We start from the raw sequence: 23,662 nt of genomic DNA on the forward strand, positions 1-23,662 counted from the left end.
TTTCATTTGTAATGGGAAACCGATTACTTCTTTAAAGGGCAAATGTGTGTGTTTACGTGCTGTTCCAGTGTAACATATGGGGAGCAAGGGAACGTCGAGCGTTATTTCAACTTCGTTGGGTCAGGAATTCTGCTCTAACGGAGGGAGGGGTATGACAGTTGAAATCAAAACTTATACTCAACAATTAACTTTTTTAAACGATTAGAGAACAGTAAACTAGCAAGGTGGCGTGTCGTTCCTGTGGTATCAACGTTCGATACCACACTTGTTAGGGCCTGGGACCGCGGTCCGTATTATTTTTGTTGGACCCGCGAGTCGCGACCACAGCCGCTTCGCGGCTTGTATTAAGTTTCTAGCGAGCTCTCGTCCACTCTTGCTCGGGATGTCAAGTAGTAAAGTAGCACAGTCTTCAGTTGATAGGAAGCAACTTCTAACAAGGCGTTTAGTAACTTAAGGCCTAAGTGACGCCTCAATAGCTATTTGTTTATAATTATATGTATGCAGCAAAGAAGAGTCCTGTACAACCAGTTAAGTACAATGTATATCATTTTTTATCAACAAATTCTAATTATTTTAGTCGTTGCAGATCCAGACCATGCAGCCAGTACCTTATCGACGTTACTGACAAACCTGCTGTTATGTGTATGTTCCTATTTAGAGTTGGCCACCAGTCAACATTGGCGACGACTCGTTCGTCGTCATCATAACAGCCCCGAGTTTCAGATATAATTGTACAGAATAAGAAACCTTAAGACGACGGTGACTTAACTAAAACAGCACTTTTAGAATCTGTAGATTCATTATTTGATAGTTTCAAAAATAAAACTGAGATAATATCTACTATGAAATCTGCAAATTGTTCTGCACGTACAGTAATGAGGATGGTTCCAATTATGACTTGTGGTGCTACCTCAAAAATTAAAACTGACTTTTATCACTGCTGATATTTTTTCCTTCAACTTGACGAATCGACTGCTATAGCTGATATAGGTGAGTTGGCTGTTTTTGCAAGAATAGCTTTTGATAATCTACAAATAAGACGGGAGCGTCTTCCTAAAGAAAAATACCTTGCTTCCGTCCAAATTGGTCTCAAAGTCAAGACAGTGTTCAGAACAACACGTGCATGTGGGGTATCTTTTTCCATCATGGAATTTATAAAAACAAGTACAGAAACAGACTGACAGACGAACATTTCCACAACTGTATTCTAATGGCCAATACCAACTCCCTCAACACTAAAAATTTTGCTGCCGACAAAAAAGCGCCATCCTTCTCATTAGTCCGATACAAAAAAAAATCTATTCTTATGTTTGTAATTTATTACTAACTACTCTTTCTTGTGTAGAATTGAAATTTCTTCTTCCTAAATAGAATTTAATTAAAATTCATTTTATATTTACTAGAAATGTGGTCTTGTAGGCCACAAATATAAGATTTTTTAAAGTTTCCATTTGTACCCTAATTTTTTTCGCAGCTCTCAGTATGATTTAGGAACGATATGGTAGGTCAGTATCTTTATAAGAGTGGTGAGCACTGCTCTAGTAGAAAGCATACCGTGTTGTCATTCATTTCTGGAGTTCATTCGGGTCCACATTACCAAACATGTAGGTCTGTAGGGTGCTTCAGACTGACAAGACAGATAGTTCACTTGGGGAATTTTGTTGTTTCCAACGGGTTATGCTGCAACATAATTTTTAATCAGTCGAATTTTCTAAAATATCTAAAATCGATCAAACTAGGAATTAGGTATTTTTGACTTGGAAATGATCAGAATCACACAGTGCAATAGAGGAATAAATACATTTACATGTAGTATGATTCGTAACTTTATCAAAGGCTATTTGAGTGCTCTTACATTCATGCATTGTACTTTGATCAGAATCACACAGTGCAATAGAGGAATAAATACATTTACATGTAGTATGATTCGTAACTTTATCAGAGGCTATTTGAGTGCTCTTACATTCATGCATTGTACTTGCGAGGTATATTGAAGACAGTTGCGCACATTGTCCAAGTGGGTAAAGCTAGGGAACCACAGCAACTACATTGTTTAAGGTAGTAAAGCACTACCAATTATGGCATGACATGAGATGACAAGTAACTGCAAGTTTATGTCAATAACGAGACAATTGGAGACGTAGCACGACTAGGGAAAGGTAAGGAAGGAAATCGCCCATTCCCTAAGCAGATTAAACACTGTCACCAAGAAATCCTGAGACGTGATTACAGATTCACGTCTGATTGAGGAAGAAGACATAATTCAATAAGAGGGAGTATAAGCTGGTACTGGGAAACACGTATTGAAATCTAATACCTTTGTTTTCTTGCACGCCGGCCGGAGTGGCCGAGCGGTTAAAGGAGCTACAGTCTGGAACCGCACGACCGCTACGGTCGCAGGTTCGAATCCTGCCTCGGGCATGGATGTGTGTGATGTCCTTAGGTTAGTTAGGTTTAAGTAGTTCTAAGTTCTAGGGGACTTATGACCACAGCAGTTGAGTCCCATAGTGCTCAAAGCCATTTGAACCATTCTTTTTTCCTTGCACACGTGAAATGCTGTGGGAGGCAGATGCGACAGAATGTTGGAATGGCTGATTGTCTCCAAGAAAATCAAACGTCATACTCTGAAGCAGCTTACGAATTTCTCAAGTGTATTGCGACGCACTTTTCAACAATTTTATGACTGGCAAGCACCGCCATCTACAAAGACAAGCTGTCGTAACTCGAGTGAAAGAAAAACCATAGACAAAGGGGACTGTTAGCATCATAGTTTAATAGAGCTTTGGAGGGCTTGCAGACAAATAAGGCAGAATTTTTAGATAACATTTTTTCGGCATTTCTAAGAGTAGGGGCAGTGGCTACGAAGCATCTATCAAAGTTGGTATGTAGAAGCTATGATTCTGGGGACATACCGTGAGACTTTCGAAAAAAAGTTCACACACGCAATCCTGTAGATAACAAGGGCAGATAAGTGCAACACTATCGCACAATCACGTTGACGGCTCATACATCCAAGCTGCTGACAAGAATAATACACAGAAGAATAGTAAAAGAACTGAGGATCTGTTGTGTATTGATAAGTTTGATTTCGGAAAGGTAAGAGCGCTAGAGGGCAGCTCTGACGTTGCGATTAATGACTGAAGGAACACTGTAAAAATTTTTTTAAAAAAATCAGGAGACGTTCAGAGGATTTGTCGACGTAAAAAATTCGAGAATTTAAAATAGCGCAAGATGTTCAAACTCCCTATAAAAATACGTGTAAGCTAAACAGAAAGGCAGGCAGTATGCAGAATGTACTTAAGAACCAAAAGGAAACAATAAGAATCACCAACTGCGACATAATTGCGTGTACAAACAGTGATCCAATACTGTAAAATGCTTTATCATTCCAGTCTCTTATCACAAATGAATTCTTTAGATGATGACCGGTTTCAGTCTATAATTACCATCTTCAGATCTTTTTTACACCATGGCCGTATCACTTTAGGACATGATTAAAAAAGATCTGAAGATGTCATTACAGACTGAAACTGGTCATCGTCTAAAAAATTCATTTGTGATCAGAGACTGGAATAATAAAGCATTTAACAATAAGAATGTTAGGATTAAAAAGTGTGCCGAACAGGGATATAGTCCTGCGTCTCTGCTGTTCCATCTACACATCAAGGAAGCAATGTCGAAAATAAAAGAAAGTTTAGAGAGTGGGCTTAAAATACAAGGTGAAATGATAACAATGATAAGATCGCTGATAACATTGCTAACCTCAGGGAAATTGAAATAACAGACGACGTGTTGAATGGAATGAATACTGTAATGAGTAAAAATACGGACGGGGAGTAAACCGAAGAAAGACGAAACTAAAATGGAGTAGCAGAAATGAGATTAGCGATAAAGTAAAGATCAAAATTTGGGAACATGACGTACACGAACATGAAAAGCATACTGACGAAGGCATTCCTGCCCAAGAAAAATCTGTAGTACCAAACACTGGCCTTAATCTGCGGAAGAAATTTCTGAGAATGTGTGTTCAGAAATGGTTCAAATGGCGCTGAGTACTATGGGACTTAACTCGGAGGTCATCAGTCCCCTAGACTCAGAACTACTTAAACCTAACTAACCTAAGGACATCACACACATCCATGATCGAGGCAGGATTCCAACTTGCGCGGTTCCGGAGAAGCGCCTAGAACCGCTCGGCCACAACGGCCGGCAGAATGTGTGTTTTCAGCAAAAGAATTGTGTGCCAGTGAATTTTCGACTTGGTAAAAACAGAAGAACAAAAGTGAACTGTTATGAGGTGTGGTGCTATAGAAGCTGAAAATTAGGTGGAGTGGTAAGATAGAGCATGCGTAGGTTCTCTGCAGAACCTGCGAAGAATCGGACGTAGGGGGAAGACTGACAAGGAGAACGGAAAGGATGAGAAGACACGATTAACACATCGAGGAGTAACATCCACGGTATTAGAGGGAGCAGTAGAGGTTAAAATTATAGTGGAAAACAGATATCGGATTACATCCAGAAAATTGTAGCAGGAGAAGGCTGATATTTTATTACTTGTACATCCAGCAAACTGCTGCAGGTTCTGCAGTGCAAGTGGTACTGCGAGATGAAGAGGGATTCATGGCGCTCTGCATAAAACCATTCATAAGACTGTTGACAAAATGTCGGTTCATTGTGTGCCTCAGATAGTGAAAAGATACCATTTATTACAAGGCAGGAACAGTAACTGATATTGGCCCTCCAACTACTTCGGAGGGAAATCTTTTGGAGCAAGTGCATCATAAGAACAAATGGAGCAGGCTGAAAGCTTGAGAACCAGATTAGACGCCAACAAGACAAGTCGGTAGCGTCTGCACTCGATCATATTGTTAAAGTGAGTGTAGTCCCACCTTGATCTTGTACCCCTTGGCGGTGCGCAGGATGAGGTAGTGCGCGATGCCGGCCGGCTGGAAGTCCCTGGGGACGCGCAGCGACAGCGCGTAGCAGCCGGGCTTGCTGGTGCTCTCGCGCACCATGAACGCGCCCTCCGGTTCACGGCCCAGCACCTCCAGCGCGATCTCCCTGCGAACAAGGTCATCGCACACATGAACTCGGGTAGCGCTGGCGGAACGGCATATCAACCGGTCTCACTGCTGATCTTGTGAACAATTATTATACTCCCCATTATCAAGGGCTAGCACCTCCAACGTAATCTCAGTGACAAACACAGTAACAGCACAGTCTAACAGATACAGTCACGACACTCCTGCTCATTTTTGTCATCCAATGCGACAGCAGCGCTCCTAGCTGACAGAAATCTATGCTCCTGGATACTATATCAAATGAGTGTTAATAGTGTAATGGATCGTAAAGCAGACTTGTGTCAAGAGCAAACAGACATGTCAGCTGCAATTCAGGCATTAGTTAGCCAGCAACAACAAATCTCAAATGAGATAATCGAGTAGCGAGATGCGCGAAATCAGTTTCCTTTGGAAATCAAAAGGATTACCGAAGCAATGCAAAACATGAAATCGAAGCAAGAGGAAGTAGAAACTTACGTAGTGGAATTAGCAGAAACTGTGGCTACCATACCTTCTGGATGTGATCAGCTGACACGAGAGAATTTCGGTAAACATCAACAGGATTTCTCAAATAAATGAGATGAATGGGCATCCGCTAAGGAAAACCAGGTGGTGTTATGTGTAGAAACAAGTATAAAAGAAGCGGTAAGCAAATTGCCTATTGGCAGCTTATCAATTGCAGAAAATATTAAAGAAATTAAAAAGGTAAAACAACAATTAGTGCCGAATTTTAAACAACGGAAGGACGAAATAGTCAATTCTGTTGAAAATATGTCCAGAGATAAGGAACAGATGCGAGAGGCAGTAAAAGACTGTAGAAAGGAGCTGCGTGAAGTAGAACGAAGGCAGGGCTCAAGCCATGAATCATGTTATGGTAACGGACATGTCTCGCCGGAGGGAAATATAAATTATAACGGAATGCATGCAGAGCCGCACGCTAAGAAATATGTACGTTGCAGTGCTAATGGAGGAAAAATTGTTGAAATATAGGCAGTTTCAGACGTTCTCACCTGATCGAAAATCCATAAATCCAGTGTATTTGTACGACGATTTTGTGGAGGACTACCAAGGGCATGGACTGAAGCATAAAAGATCAGTTACGTTTCAGGATATATTCAACGTGATGGTGCATTATGGGTCACGGACACGATGGCTACATGCGAGACGTACGAAAAATTTGAGAAGGCGTTTCTTGCTAAGTATTGGTCACAGGGTGTGCAAGAACATTTAAGAAAAGAGTTCTTTAACTCGGAGACGTTCTGTGTAAAAACAGAAAGCCTACGGCGATACTTTGAGAAGTATTTAAATAAAGCAAGGTACTGGGATGAACCGATAACGCACAAGGATATTCTGCGGATTTTGAAGGCGAAAATTCCGGCTGAGACGAGAGAGAAGTTAATACCCGCATCGGAGGAGAATTTACAACAATTCATGTCAGTCTTGAACTCCATTGTTTTGATCCAAGAAGATACGAGTTTTAAGGCAAGACCAGATAGACATAGCGCGTACTCGCAGTCGAATAATGCTTACGACAACCGAGCAAGCAATCAGCTGATTCAGGAGACAAATGCAAATCGCGCTCAGCCGCACTGCAATAATTACGACCAACATCGTAATCCGCGTAGCGGTAATGATAACAGTTTCAGATACAGGAAAATCAGACAGAATCGACACGACAGCAGGTACATTCCAGGTTATAATGTGAACTCGAATCCTACGAATTGGCAAGGCAATAATAGCCAGACACAATCTTCTATGCCAGTGGATAATGACTGGAGGCAACGAACACCAGTTATTACAGAGGTGAGATAATGTGCAGTTCAAGCAAATGAATCGCGCTAGGAAAACCTGCGCGGTCGAGAAAAGGTATAAGGGCTATGAGCAGAATGTAAAAATGGTGAGGTACAACGAAGGAAGATTAATGGAAGAGGAGCTTTGTGCTGACACAACAAAATGTGTGGAGGAATACCCACCGGAACCGATTTCTGCAAGGAAAGTGGAAATAGAGGGTATTCCAGTAACGGTAATTCTGGATACGGGCGCATCATTATTTAATAAAATAATGAAGAAGACCCCCGTTACTGACATTTCCTGCGCAACATAGTAAAATACTAGGAACGTTTGGCACGTGATCACAACCTCTGAAGACATAGACGATGCTAAAATTGGATCTAGGAAATGCCGCGATAAAATTATCGTTCCTAGAAGTGGATAAATTAATAGTGGACTGTGTTCTGGGATTAGAAACTATCCGGTAGAAGGACGCAAAATTAGACTTCTTTATAGGGAAAGTAAATTTTTGGATCGACGGAGTCCTAGCCCAGGTAGATTTGCTAAGGAAAGAAGGAAAACATGGAAGACACTGCAGAGGGGCAAAGATGCAACTGATAATGAAAGAGCGCCGGCAATGCAAAACAAGTTTGATTAAAGTCACCCAAGTAGTAGAAACATCCGAGCAGATAAAACAGAAGTTGAGCGAGTCAGAGTACCTTGAGGATGAGCATAAGACACAGTTGTCGATCCTATTAAGTAAGTATATGAGAGAGTTTGAAGAAGAACCCTGTATCATTAAGGGTTATACACGTCATTTGAATGTCAAGCCACACAGAACATACTGCCATAGTTTCTGTCCCGTTCCTTGGAAACAACCCAATGCAGCTGACCAAGAAATACAGAGGATGATAGATTGAAATCTAATTGACACTGCAAACAGTTCTCGTTGTGCCGAAAACAGGTGGAAAGGTTTGTCTTGTACTCTATGTTAGTGTAATTAGTACAATTTATGTACCAAAATGTACTCACCCAGAAAATATAGATGAGTTGATCCAAAAGTTCAATGAAGTGAAGTATTTTACAACAATCTATTTGTATGATTCACACTGGCAGGTCAAGTTAGATGGAGAGTCGAGAAAGTATACTGCATTTGTATGTGCCGGAAGAAGTTATCATTTCAAGGTTCTTCAGTTTGGCTTGAATATCAGTGTAGGAGTATTCATACCCGCATTGAATATGTCCGAAAGAACAGACACCATATCCATATAAGTATATAGTTCTGGCAATACCGGCCATGACCTTCTTCCTCAGTGCGGGTGCACACATATTACCCTAACTCTTACGGGACTTGGTAAGAATGTCTTCCACGAGTAATGAGCGTGTTGGGTAGGGATACTACGAATGTAGTTTGTGGACATATAAGGTGACAATGTGGGTCTCGCGGGAGCCGCAGGCGAGATAGTCCCTGCAGTCGCACTATCCTCTGTGCCTTCTGTGGCTCAGATGGATAGAGCGTCTGCCATGTAAGCAGGAGATCCCGAGTTCGAGTCCCGGTCGGGGCACACATTTTCACCTGCCCCCGCTGATACATATCAACGTCCGTCAGCAGCTGAAGGTATTAATAAATAATTCTAATTTCTTTCTAGACAGCTGCAGGTCATCAATGGTGTGTTCTTTCGGACATGTCCGAAAGAACAGACACCATACCTATATAGTGCTGGATGGAACTGACACCATGAATCCTGCTGAGCTGTCCATAAATTCGTAAGACTACGAAGGACTCTAGATCTCTTCTGAACAGCACGTTGCAAGGCATCCAAAATATGCTCAATACTGTTCATGTTTGGGAAGTGTGGTGGCCAGCGGAAGTGTTTAAACCCAGAGGAGTATTCCTGCAGTGACTTTGTAGCAATTCTGGATGTGTTGGGTGTCGCTTTGTCCTGCCGGTATCGCTCAAATCCGTCGGAATTGACAATGGGCATGAATGAATGCAGGTGATCAAACAGGATGCTTACGTACTTGTCACTTGTCACAGTCGCATCTAGACGTATCAGGGGTCCCGTATCACTCCACGTGCACCCGCCCCACACCGTTACGGAGCCTGCATCAGCTTGAACTGTCCCCTGCTGACATGCAGGGTCCGTGGATTCATGAGGTTGTCTCCATACCCGTACACGTCCATCCATTCGATACAATTCTAAACGAGACTCATCCGACCAGGCAGCCTGTTTGCATCACCAAAAGTCCAATGTCAGTGTTGACAGGCTCAAGCGAGGCGTAAAGCTTTGTGTAGTGCAGTCATCGAGGGTACACGAGTGGGCGTTCGGCACCAAAAGCCCATATCGATTATGTTTCTTTGAGTAGTTCGCACGCTGACACTTGGTATAGCCCAGCATTGAGAACTGCAATAATTTGGGGAAGGGTTGCCCGTGTGTCACGTTGAAATTTTCTCTTCAGTCCTGGTTGGTCCCGATCTTGCAGGATCTTTTTCCAGCCGCACCGATGTAGGAGATTTGATGTTTGATGCTATACCATATTCCTGATATTCACGGTACGATAGTGAAATGGTTGTGCGGGATTTTCCCACTTCATCGTTACCTCGGAGATGCTCTGTCCCATTGCTCATACGCCGGCTGTAGCACCACGTTCAAATTCATTTAAATACTGATAACCTGCCATTGAAGCAGCAGTAACCGATCTAACCACTGCGCCAGACACTTTTCTTATATAGGCGTTGCCGACCGCAACGCTATATTCTGCTTGTCTACGTATTTGAATACGCATGCCTATACCAGTTTCTTTGGTGCTTTAGTGTAATATTATGTGACTAGTTGTGGCCACAAATGTAATGCTACATTTCCGTCACAGCCATGAAGAAACAAAGGTTAATAGTGATCACAGAGTTTCATATAAGCTCATCACTCAGTTGTCGAAGAGAACACAATATGTGAGTAATGTATCATTTACTATTTGGGACACTTTTATAACTGATATTCCATTTGTGGAACAGGAGGAACAGTAGAGTTTCAGGCTCGGGTCCATTAGTACGCAGTGATCGGTGGCTACTGACCTGGGGATACCAGCCTGGAACCAGGGCGCAGACAGTAGCTGCTCTGCCTCGGGCCTCCTGGCGAGGCTGTCCTGTCGCTCCGGCAGCGGGGGCGGCGGCGACGCCCAGCCGTCGGAGCTGCTGCTGCCGCCGCTCAGCTGGGGGGCGTGGCGCGGCGTCGCCACCGGCGCGCGCTTCTCTGGCGTCGGCGGCGGCGTCCGTGCGTGCGGCGGGCTGTCGACATCCAGGGGCCACTCGTTCACTACGTGTGGCGACCGTGCCAGGAGGGAGCATGGGGGTACAGATCTCAATGAACTGACAGGGAAGGCAGTGTGTTAAATTCTCAGTTCAGTACAGAGACGGTGTTGATATTAAAATTTCCGTTTTATTGTGTTAATACTTTTTTTTTTCACTATCAAAGGTTACAGCTTTGTTATGGTGCTGCCAGACTGTTTAAAAAACCAACATGTCACACAATGCTGAAAGTTGCCTTTATCGGGGTGATTTATTATTAATTTCTTTACTTTTGGTACATATTTTACAAAAACATATATTAAGTTGGAACTTGTGCCAATAATTGTCATTAAAGGCTTTTCAGAGCTCTAGTCTTGCGTGTTGTCTTTTCAGTTGGATTCATACGTGGCGCTGTTAGCGTCAGTCGCTTCTCTGTACTCATTTAAGATATCTGCGATCGATTCTGTATCGCGTGGCTGCGGGTTTCCTCTTTGGTCGCTTTTCGCTATTTAAGCGAACGTCGCAGTGGGGAGAGTGAAGGTTTTAGTCGGTTGGTTGGCGTTCCAGTGTGCAGTCTGTTTGTCGGCGGTCGCTCTTTGCGCATGCTCTGCCTCTATCTGTCATGTAGGCAGTGGGGCTACGGACGGAGACATGCATACGGTCGGGAGTGTGTACTGCATGTAGTGAGAGGGCGATCGTCTCATCTGTGCTGTTAAACGATGTGAATATGTGAAAGCGGCTTTCAGATGTATCAGCTTGCAACCGGATACGGTACAGAATCAAGCTGTTAGAATTATTCAGGTTCTTAAAGTCCTGCTGTATATATGTATAATGAGTTTCGTGCTGTTGGCATTTAATGGCTCTCCCATTATTTGGACGTCCATGTTATGTTTCCTGTTGACCACTGGTGCAGAACTTATTGAATAGTGGTTTGGCTGCTTTTGGACGCACTTGAGATACAGGCAAGGAGTGTATATCTAGGTGGGTGCCTGTGCAATCCAAAATATCTACAGGTTTGATTTTCTGGCAGCCGGCCAGAGTGGGCAAGCGGTTCTAGGGGCTTCAGTCTGGATCCGCGTGACCGCTACGGTCGCAGGTTCGAATCCTGCCTCGTGCATGGATGTGTGTGATGTCCTTAAGTTAGTTAGGTTTAAGTAGTTCTAAGTTCTAGGGGACTGATGACCTCCGCGCTTAAGTCCCATAGTGCTCAGAGCCAGCCATTTTCCAGCACTTCTTTCTGCCTTTTGTTAGTAAGTTTAATCCACCTAGAGATTTATGACATTGTTTCTCTCCTTGTATGTAACTGTTATTTAGAATGATAGACAGAGTATGTGTTCTTGTTTCTACACATTGTAAAGTGTTCTTATGGTGAATTTTTATGTATCGTGGTTCCTGTGCAAAGGGAGGATGAACTGTTGTTTTAGACAGTGACTGCAAAAGATTTAAACTGACTGCAAAGAGTAATTGCAATCCTGTTTTGAAATTTTCCTAATGTTTTGAGGATTGTGTTACTCTGGATACTGCCCATTGCTGTGTTGTTTTACGCAGTTGTTTCATTGGTATAATCAGCGGTGCGCGTCGTCCGTTGTAGCTGGTCGTTTAAGTGGGGGACGACACCTTGGCAGCCGCCAGTTTGAATTCCAACCGATAGAGTGGTCGCTGTGTTTATCAGTAGACACCAGTTATTCGGCGAATTTAAGTATTTTGTTATTTGTTGCTGGTGACGACGAGGCGTCCATCTTTCCTTCTTCGCCGTTCCTTTCAGCTTTCATTCAGGCTCGATCTGAGTTGTAGTTTTCGCGCACCTCTGATGTGCTATTACCTGTCACTGAAATTTTGTAATACCTGAAAGATGCCTTTCATTGTACTAGGTTTTTAATGTCCTATTCTGAAATAGAAATTGTTTCTGCTGTTATATGTTAAAAGTTATCCTCTTTCTGTGGAAGTTTTTATCAGTAAACCATTTATTGTTTGTATGGTTCTTAAGATTTATGTAAAGAGGGTTATAAATTGTTTATTGTTTTTTGCGCGCTTTGAGGCCCATAGAAATTTTGTCTTTTTAGTAATGTTCCAGATTTTAGGGCAATTATGTATTTTATTGTGAGGTAACAGCAGTTTGCTGTTGTTATGCAATTGCTACATAAAATCTATTGGAAAATACAAGACAGAGTTTGTGTTTGATTGGTAATTATTGCCTTGTCTTTACTAAGTTGAAGTATCCTTGAAAGTGTGTCCCACGTTAGATGGATAAACTGAAAAATTACGCAATTACAAATACATTTCGAAATGTTGAATCTGTTGGCTTACATAATGTGGAGAGACAGTACTATTAATTCAGCTATTGATGCTCATTAAGTAAGGCTTTGCTTACTGTATGAATATTTTTATTATATGCAACGTATCTCTGTTTCCTCCCTCTTCTCCCCCCTCCCCTTTTTCTTCCATCCTATCTTCACCTTTCCCAATTTGTTCATTTCATTACCAGATTTAATTAAAACCACGATGATACACTAGTGAAAACTCTGTATTATAAGCACACACGACAAAACGGTGTTTGTCCCTGGATACATCACGCTGCTACGGTGTAACGCCACCACTAGGTCTGACAGTTGCTTCACTTGCCAGCGAAGAATCCGCAAGTCACTTTAGGTATGCCACATACATCTGAAGCCACTCGTTAGTGACTGCACCCTGTATAGGTACCAGATCGTCCGGACGTCCTAAATTTCACGCACTGTTACACGCAGACATTTTCTATGATATTAAAACCGAGAGCTTTTGCCTTCGAGTCGTGATGTTCGTCGAGCGAAAAACGTGTGCACGAAGGCCTGTAAACACAACTCTGTCATCTTGGAACATGGTCGTGTCCGCAATGTGCTCCCCAGGAACACCCAGAAAATGGTCGCCGATAATAATCAAATAAACATCATGGTTCATGTTCACATTAACCTGAATAAGGCAAAGTGACATCTCGTCAGATCATACTACACTCTGTCAGTCGACTTATGTCCAGATTATGTGTTCTTTGGTCCTCGAAGACGCGCAGTTTTATTTCCGGCTGTTATCAGTGTTCTTGCACCACGTACCTGGACTTGATTGCATGCAGTTTCCTCTTCAACTTCCGCTCGGTAATTGATTGGGATGGACCTCTGTTTGGTTCCAGTATGGAATTAGGGCACAGTTTAAGCTGACTGTAAATCGCGCTCTGGTGAAGTATGTGCCGAGTAAGTGGATTACCGAGAGGGAAGATCCACCGTGGATTAATAACAAAATTCGGAAAATCCTGAGGAAGCAGTGTTGCACTCTCAGTTCGAAAAAGGACGAATAGATGTCGACAGACAAAAGTTATTAGGAACTCGAGAATGTATGAAAAGATCGATGCGTGAAGCGTAGAGCACCTATCACTGCCACAACTTAGCGAGATTCTTGTTGGGAACCCGAGAAAATGCCAGTCCTACATAAACTCAATAAGCATGTTGAAGGCTTCCATCTAGTTACTCGTCGACCAGTCTGGTGTGCTAATAGAAGTTTTAAATTTATCCTTTAAGAAGTCATTTATGGTGGAGGATAGTACAAACATATCGTCGCACAGGCAGCTATGTGGAGAACACAAACAAGCATCCCTGGAGCAGAGAAGCAATAGAAAATGTTGAAATCAAATAAGTCTCCGGGTCAGGATGGAATCTTAATTCGGTTTCACACGGAGTACTCTACGGCATTGGCCCTCTACTTGACTAGGATTTATCGCGAATCTCTCACCTGATGGAAACTCTCAAGCGACTGGAAAAACCGCAGGTGACTCATGCATATACGACTAAGATGGGTAAATGAATGTACCCTCCGATTTGCAGATCAGTATCCTTAACATTGATATACTGCAGAATTTCTGAACATTGTCTCAGTTCGTCATGCGAAACGCAGCTTCCTCTTTTACCACATGATAAACCATGAACCTTAGATGGAGAGCAACTGGCAGATTACATATTCCCAGATTTCCAAAAAGTGTTTGATAGTGTGAGCAACTGCAGACTGTTAACGAACTTCCGAGCATGCGGATTAGGTTCCCAGATATATGAGTGACTCCAAGACTCAACGGCGAGTATTGACCTGAGACGTGACGGAAATTTGGAAATTTGTGGTAAGAACTAAGGGACCAAACTGCTGAGGTCATCGGTCCCTAGGCTTACGCAGTACTTAATCTAACTTAAACTTACGCTAATGACAACACACATACACCCATGACCGAGGGAGGACTCGAACCTCCGACGGGTGGAGTCGCGCGAACCGTGACAAGACGCCTGAGGCTGGAGGGCTAACCCGCGCGACAGACGTGAGTGCCCCAGGAAAGTGTGTCAAGACTATACAAACTGAAACGTAAGGTCAATAGTAGGGAAGGGGAATGGTCGTCTTCGTTTATTGCAAGAATCTTAGGAAAGTGTAGCTGATACAGAAGGTGACGGCATACAAAACATTAGTACGACTCATTATTGAGCATTGCCAGAGTCTTTGGTATCCCCAAATGGTCGGATAAAAACAACACATCGAGGCAATTAGACATTCTTTCCGCGAAATTCTGTTGAGAAAATATAGAGAATCAACATCTGAAGCTCACTGCAGAGCAATTCGACTGCCGTCAACGTACATTTCACGTAAGGGACCATCTCTTCTGCTAAAGAATTGCGCATACATCTTAAGATATGGATTTTAGAGCCCATATTTACTGCTGATTTTTCCTTATTTGCGCATTTTTCCTTCTTTTAGTCCATATTACCTATTCCAAAAATACGGAAACCATACGTAGAGCTTGCAGTACAAGAGATGTATTTCACTCTGTCGAAGATGAACAAGTGCGCATAGCTCTCAACGTATGCGTTATGGAGTTCATATTTACTGTAGATTTTTTCTTGTTTTGGGCCATACTAACCCCTCTGACAATTGCCTACCTACAACCTTACCAGCAACAGTGCCGATACGTGTATTGCATTGTCAGAATTGTCAGAACAATTTTCGCTCACTACTTTCTACTCGACCCTTCTACAATCAGGGTCCCCTACGTTAACTGATACATCCACCCTTCTCCACCATCCTCGTAAGTTTGTAATATCACCACGTATACATGACGACGAATACACTGTTTCTGAAACTCTCAGCCGGCCGGGGTGGCCGAGCGGTTCTGGGCGCTACAATCTGGAACCGCGCGACCGCTACGGCCGCAGGTTCGAATCCTGCCTGGGGCATGGATGTGTGTAATGTCGTTGGGTTAGTTAGGTTTAATTAGTTCTAAGTTATAGGGGACTGATGACCTCAGATGTTAAGTTCCATAGTGTTCAGAGCCATCTGAACCATTTTTTTTTTTTGTTTAAACTCGCGGGAAGCTGTCACTTGGGTCTTACTTGGCCGCAATTTCCCTGTCGCCTGCATCCTTGCTGGGCCAGTCTAATCGCAGTCTGTCTTGTATTGTTCTTCCCCTATCGTTACATCAGTGTTTGGCTTACTTTAGCCGGCCGCTGTGACCGAGCTGTTCTAGGCGCTTCAGTCTGGAACCGCGCTGCTGCTACGGTGGCAGGTTAGATGCCTACCTCGGGCATGGATGTGTGTGATGTCCTCATGTTAGTTAGATTTAAGTAGTCCTAAGTCTAGGGGACTGATGACCTGACATGTTAAGTCCCATAGTGCTTAGAGCCATTTGAACCTTTTTGGCTTACTTTCATAGCTGTTGCAGTTCTCTTTGCAAACATAGCAATACCAAATAAGGTATCATCTTCTTTTCTGAAATCCGAGCCTCGCCGAACTCACAAATCAGCTGGGCTATGTAGCAGGTTTTTCTCCCTCCGTTTCACTTCACATGTTGGCCGTACACCAGGCCTTGCACTGTACACGGTTTCAAATGAAACTGAAGTGAATAAAGACAAAAAAAGCCAGGAACCAAATAACTACGAAACAGATGTGTACTTAAACAAAGCGAAATAACAGCACCAGTTACACGCAGAAAACTCAAGCGTGCGCGTTAGTCTTGCTGTGCGGCAACTTGAACAAGAGCAGCCTATCATTGGATTGGTTCCCGTGATCACTAGACAATCAAAGACTCTAATCAGCTGTCAGTACCAAAGAGTCGTCTCCCAAGTATCGTAGCGGTGCAATGTACCGTACGCCATGGAGCGTACGGTGGCTTGTGCAGTATGTATGTAAATGTAGATGTTGTTGTTGTTGTTGTTGTTGTTGTGGTCTTCAGTCCAGAGACTGGTTTGATGCAGCTCTCAATGCTACTCTATCCTGTGCAAGCCTCTTTATCTCCGAATTAACTACTGCAACCAACATCCTTCTGAATCTGCTAAGCGTGCTCATCTCTTGATCTCCCTCCATGATTGTAACCCTCTACGCTTCACTTCAGTACTAAATTGGTAAACCCTTGATGATTAAGAACGTGTCCTACCAATTGATACCTTCTTCTAGTCAAATAGTGCCATAAATTCCTCTTCCCCCGAATTGTGTTCAGTACTTCCTCATTAGTTACGTGATCTACCCACCTAATCTTCAGCATTCGTCAGTAGCACCAGATTTCGAGAGTTTCTATTCGATTCCTGTCCAAACTGTTTATCGCCCATGTTTCACTTGCATACATGGCTACACGCCATACAAATATTTTCAGAAAAGACTTCCTGACACTTAAATCTATACTCGCTGTTATTAAAGTTATCTTCTTCAGAAACGTATTTCTTGGCATTCTCAGTATGCTTTTTATATCGTCTCTACTTCGGCGATCATCAATAATTTAGCTCCCCAACTAGCAAAACACATTTACTATTTTAAGTGTCTCACTTTCTAATGTAATACCGTCAGCATCACCTGATTTAATTCGACTGTATTCCGGTATCCTCGTTTTGCAATTGTTGATGTTCATCTTATATACTCCTTTCAAAACACTGTCCATTCCGTTCAGCTGCTCTTCCAGGTCCTTTGCTGTCTCTGACAAAATTAAAAATGTCGTCAGAAAACTACGAGATTTTTATTTCTTCTCCATGGATTTTAATTCCTAGTCCAAATTTTTCTTTTGTTTCCTTAACTGCTTGCTCAATTTACAGACTGAATAACATCGGGGATAGGTTACAACCCTGTCTCACTCCTTTCTCAACCACTCCTGCCCTTTCATGCCCCTCGACTCTTATAACTGCCACTTCAAGAATTTGAAAGAGAGTATTCCAGTCAACATTGTCAAAAGCATTCTCTAAGTCTACAAATGCCATAGGTGAGTTTTGGTGTTCTCGTAAAGATAAGTCATTTTAGATTATAACAACATTCAGTTTAGTACTGATTACATGGTGTTAGTGTATTAGTGTCCTGTTTAAGCGTACCATTAAAGGTTTCATTTTTCTTTACGTAATATAGCAGAAATCGCGAAGAGATCGTACAGTCGGGTTATCGTCGCATTTTCTGTTTACATTTTGCCGCAGCAAATCTGTAGAATTTCGTTTAATTGTTCTTTGCTCTGTCCTGCAATTTCACTGTAGCGTACCTCTTCGTTGTTTAACTCACATTTCCGGAAAGTAGAGTAAAGTTTAAGTTGTTGTTTCAGAAATTTTGCACTGTTGTTTTTGCTTACATACAGTTGCGTATAGGCCAAATTTGTGGAATGAAATTTTCGTGTTCATCTGTAATTTATCTGATTTATTCTTAATAAACTATTACGTTTATCATGAGTGAAAAGTACTTGACTTGCCGTAGAATTGTTAGGTCGGGGCCTTGGTGTGACGGGTGCTGTAGTTTTTCCACGTGGGTGACTGTAGTGGCGAGGGAGTAGGGAAAGTAAATGAGACTAATCAGTGATTTTGTAGCTTATGTAATAGAGATAGGAAGATACTAGGAAAGGAAGGGAAAGTTCCCGTCCTTTAGGCTGAGTGAGACAAGGCCAGGGGTGGGAGAAGGGTGAAGAGAGGTGGGATGTGGCAACAGGCAACAGGAGGAACAGACCTAGAACTTTGTCTGACAGCTTAGTGGTGAATGGGGAAAATAGATTTGACCTTTTGCTTCAGTTAATAGCTGGTGAGCCTTAAGCAGTTGCAGGTGTAGTTAGGGCACAACAAACTTTTAACAGCAAATTGAAAAGTAAGAATGTAGTGATATCAGTAAAGAGAATGAATGTGCTGCTGTGGGGTACCTCAGACCAGACATTTCGAGCAACTTCCATAATATGAATTTTACCCACACTACCACAGCAAAAGTAATGTTCATTACAAAATCTTTAAAATCAAAAACATCTAGTGGGTATGATGAAATATCAACAAAGTTAATTAAAGAGTGTGATTCTGAGTTAAGTAACATATTAAGCTATCTGTGTAACCAGTCGTTTATCAGTGGAATATTTCCTGACTGGTTGAAACATGCTAAGGTTAAGCCACTGTTTAAGAAGGGAGATTCAGAAATAGCGTCAAATTTCCATTTAATTTCTCTTTTACCAGCATTCTCAAAAGTTTTAAGAAAGGTAATGTACAATCGGCTTTATAACCATATTATCACAAATAACATTCTGTCAAAGTCGCAGTTCAGATTTCTAAAGGGTTCTGATATTGGGAAGACAATCTACACTTACAGTGAAAATGTACTTAATTCATTGGACAAAAAATTGCAGGAAACGGTATATTTTGTGATCTGTCAAAGGCATTTTACTGTGTAAATCACAATATCCTTTTAAGTAAGTTAGAATATTATGGTGTAACAGGAAATGCTGCAAAATGGTTCAAATCTTGTATCTCTGGCAGGACACAAACAATGTTATCAGGAAACAGACATGTATTAAGTCATCACACATCATCCAACCGGGAAGTGACTACATGTGGGGTTCCACAAGGTTCCATCTCGAGGCTCTTACTTTTTCTGTGTATATCAATGACCTTTCATCAGTAACATTAACAGATGCCAAGTTTGTTATGTTTTCTGAAGATACAAACACTGCAATAAATAGCAAATCAAGTATAGTCTTAGGAAGATCGGCTAATAAAATGTTTGTGGATATTAATCACTGGTTCCTAGCTAATTCTTTGTCACTAAACGTTGAAAAAACACACTACATGCAGTTCAGAACTTGTAAGGGGTATCCTACTAGTATATGCCTTACATATGATGACAAGCAGATAGAAGAAGTAGACAATGTTAAATTCTTGGGATTACAGCTTGATAATAAATTCAACTGAGAGGAGCACAGCACAGAACTGCTGAAGCATCTAAACAAACCTCTATTTGCAATGCGAATTCTGTGAGACACAGGGGATATAAAAATAAAAACAGCTGGCATACTACACTTATTTTCACTCCATAATGTCATATGGGATTATTTTTTGGAGTAATTCATCAAACCATGCTAAAGCTTTCCAGGCACACAAACTTGCAATAAGAGTTAGATGTGGTGTGAAATCAGGAATGTCCTGCTGAGGCCTGTTTGGGGAACTAGGGATACTAACAACAGTTTCCGAATATATTTATTCCTTAATGAAATTTTTCATTAAAAATAGATCACTTTTAAAAACCAACGGCTCACTTAATGGAATCAATACTAGAAATATGAATAATTTTTGAAAGGATTTGAAGTCACTTATTCTTGTACAAAATGGTGTGCATTATTCTGGAACACATTTTTTTCAATAACTTGCCAGCTTCTATAAAATGATTAACAATCAATGAAATTCAGTTTAATTTTAAATTCAGTTCATGAATGTGATCTTAGTAAATGAGTGTTGTAAAATGATCCTTTCATACAGTGTTCATTTGAAAAATAAATATCATTCCACTTGGACCTGTGGAAGGTCCATTAGCTTATTTGTTTTAGTTGTAACTACTTGTTATGTGTTTATTGTTTTTCTGACATGGTCTACATCTTGGAGGACCTCCTCACTACAGATAAATTCGAATGAAAGTAGATCTAATCTAATCTAATAAACCTACCTTGTAAGATAAGTCGTAGGGACGGTATTGCCTCGCGTGTTCCTACATTTGTACGGAATCGAAACTTATCTCCTCCGAGGTCGGCTTCTATCAGTTTTACCATTGGTCTGTAAAGAATTCGTGTTAGTATTTTGCAACCGTGACTTATTACATTGATAGTTCGATAATTTCAGGCCTGTCAACACCTGCTTTCTTTGGGATTGAAATTATTATATTCTTCTTGAAGTCTGAGGGTATTACGCCTATCTCGTACATCTTGCTCGCCAAATGAAACAGTTTTGTTACGGCTGGCTCACCCAAGGCTATCAGTAGTTCTAATGGAATGTTGTCTACTCCCACGGCCTTGTTTCGACTTAAGTCTTTAAGTGCTCTTTCAAATTCTTCACACAGTGTCATATCTTCCATTTTATCTTCATCTACGTCATCTTGCCCTTGTATAGACCTTCTATAGACTCCTTCCACCTTTCTGCATTCCCTTCTTTGTTTAGGACGTGTTTTCAAAAATGGTTCAAATGGCTCTGAGCCCTATGGGACTTAACATCTGAGGTCATCAGTCCCCTAGAACATAGAACTACTTAAACCTAAGTAACGTAAGGACATCACACACATCCATGCCCGAGGCAGGATTCGAACCTGCGACAGGAGCAGTCGCGCGGTTCCGGAATGAAGCGCCTAGAACTACTCGGCCACCGCGGCCGGCTGACGTGTTTTCCATCTGAGGTCTTGATATTCGTACAGGTGGTTCTCTTTTCTCCAAAGGTCGCTTTAATTTTCCTGTAGGCAGTATCTGTCTTACGTCTAATGATACATGCTTCTACATCCTTATATTTGTCCTCTAGCCATCCCTAATTGACCATTTTGCACCTCCTTTCAGTATACCTTTCCGCCTGCGTCATTTACTGTATTTTTATATTTTCTCCTTTCGTCAATTAAATTCAACATCTATTCAATATCTACTAGCCCTCATCTATTTACCTATTTGATCCTGTGCTCACTTCACTATTTCATCTCTGAAAGCTACCCATTCTTCTTCTTCTGTATTTCTTTACCCTGTTCTTGTCAATCGTTCCCTAATACTCCCTCCACCTTTCTTCTTTCACTATAACTTCTCGTTCGTTCAGTTCCAGGTTCCATCTTCTTAAATTCTTACATTTTTGCAGTTTCTTCAGTTTCAAACTGCAGTTCATAACCAATAAATTGCGGTCAGTGTCCACATCTGCCCCTGGAAAGATCTTACAATTTAAAACCTGGTTCCAAAATCTCTGTCTTGCCGTAATATAATCTATCTGAAGCCTTCCGGTGTCTCCAGGTCTCTTCCATGTACACAACTTTCTTTCATGATTCTTAAACCAAGTGTTAGCTACGATAAAGTTATGCTCTATGCAATGTAGTATCAGGTGGCTTCCCATTTCATTCTTTACGCCCAGTCCACATTCACCTATTGCTTTTCCTTCTCTTCTTTTTCCTACAGTCGCATTACAGTCCTCCATGAGTACTAGATTTTCGTCTCTCTTAACTATCTGAATAATTTCTTTTATCGCATCATACATTTCTTCAATCTCTTCTTCAGCTGCGGAGCTAGTTGGCACATAAGCGTGTAACACCGTGCTATGCGTGGGCTTCGTATCTATCTTGGCAACAATAATGCATTCACTACGCTGTTCGTAGTAGCTTATCCACGTTTCTATTTTTTATTCATTATGAACCTCACTCTTGCATCATCGTTATTTGATTTCGTATTTACAATCCTGTATTCAGCTGACCAGAAGTCTTGTTCCTCCTGCCATCGAATTTCACTAATTCCCACTATATCTAACTTTAATCTTTCCATTTCAAGATTTTCTAACCTACCTGCCCGATTACGGGATCTAACATTCCACACTTTGATCGTTATTACGTCAGTTTTGTTTCTCCTGATAACGACATCCTCCTGAGTGGTCCTCGCCCGGAGATCCGAATGGGGGACTATTTTATCTCCGGAATATTTTATCCAAGAAGACACCATCATCATTTAACCATATAATAAAGCTGCATGCCCTCGGGAAAGGTTACGTCTGTAGCTTCTCAGTGCTTTCAGCCGTTCGCAGTACCAGCACAGCAAGGCTGTTTTGGTTAGTGTTACAAGGCCAGATCTGTCAATCATCCAGACACCCCTGTAACTACCGAAAAGGCTGCTGCCCCTCTGCAGGAACCACACGTTTGTATGGCCTCTCAGCAGATATGCCTCCGTTGTGGTTGCACATAAGATGCGTCTATCAGTATCGCTGAGGCACGCAAGCCTCCTCACCAACGGGAAGATCCGTGGTTCATGGAGGGGGCGGGGGTTAATGGAGATGTAGAATTCATCAACGGCAGTACGGCAGCTACCTACTGCAATCTGTGCCGTATGTAAAAGTTGGTGGTGAAATACACTTTCTTCCTGATGAAGGAAGACTGCATTCATCAACGTTGGTATACAAACAGAACACTCCAGGTTGGAAGTCCGAATATCATCATGATCCTCTGCATAATGTGAAAACATGAGAGCAGTGCGTAATTTTTGCAACATGAATAATTTGTACGATCGTTTTCTACCAAACGATAACTTTCGAACAACATACTCAACTGCTTCTCAGAAAACTAACTACGGACAGACCTAATACTTGACGTAGGCCATACGAGATGTATATTATTATGAACTCGAATTAATTTTTATTTGACTCTCCGTCTGCTACTCCATGAACCGCTTTAAGGTGTGTGGCGAAGGGTACTTTGTGTATAGCGGAAACTTCCCTCCTCTCCTGTTCCGTTAGCAAATGGTTCGCGGAAAGAACGAGGTACGTGAAAGTTCTCGGCAAATAACAGTGTACTGGATCAGGACTCGTAGACCATTGCCTTCCGTGTATAGGTGCCGTATCTACCGAGATACTCAATCACGACTCACGAACCACCCCGATATCTTTGCCTCTACAATTACCTCATCTCCTATGTTGCAAACTTCACAAAACGTTTCCCATATACCTTGCGGAACTAGCACTCGTGAAAGAACGGATAATGCGGAGGCGTTGTTTAGCCACAGCCTAAGGGAACGTTTCCAGAATAACTTTTACTCTGCAGAGAAGTATGCGCTGGTTTGAAACTTACTGATGCTCGAAGACCGGCGTATCGCAATGGAAATGGTACTGGCAAACGTGAGAAACAGCAATGGATCAGAATGAGATTTTCACTCTGCAGCGGAGTGTGCGCTGATATGAAACTTCCTGGCAGATTATAACTGTGTGCCCGACCGGGACTCGAATTCGGGACCTTTGCCTTTCGCGGGCAAGTGGTAGAGCATTTGCCCGCGAAAAGGTCCCGAGTTCGAGTCTCGGTCGGGCACACAGTTTTAATCTGCCAGGAAGTTTCAGCAATGGATCAGTTTTCAGCATCTGGCACGGCAATTAGAACATGACAAAGGTCGCTGTCCGCTTGCTTCCGTGATTGCTCACAATCATCCAAAAACCTGGTGAGGACAGGAAGCAGCGAAAATGTTACAGCTGTGTCAGTCCAGGCCGGATGACGTCTTCAGGCGCCCTACCACCATGTTGGGTATGTTAATACGACGACGACACAAAAGGGCAAGCAGTGGAAC

At 42.1% G+C, this 23,662-nt stretch overlaps 1 protein-coding gene across 1 annotated transcript in view; it reads right to left on the reverse strand.

Annotated features, from left to right (window-relative positions):
- Positions 1-23,662, reverse strand: part of LOC126425549 (EGFR adapter protein-like) — a 435,287-nt gene that overhangs the window by 10,807 nt on the left and 400,818 nt on the right. The window contains exons 6-7 of the mRNA XM_050088319.1: positions 9,904-10,197; positions 4,890-5,061 (exon numbers count right to left, since the gene is read on the reverse strand). Coding sequence (XP_049944276.1) covers positions 4,890-5,061; positions 9,904-10,197 — 466 coding nt within the window. The remainder of the gene's footprint in view (positions 1-4,889; positions 5,062-9,903; positions 10,198-23,662) is intronic.

This window comes from Schistocerca serialis, chromosome 1, assembly GCF_023864345.2.
Source record: "Schistocerca serialis cubense isolate TAMUIC-IGC-003099 chromosome 1, iqSchSeri2.2, whole genome shotgun sequence".
Classification (NCBI taxonomy): Eukaryota; Metazoa; Arthropoda; class Insecta; order Orthoptera; family Acrididae; genus Schistocerca; species Schistocerca serialis.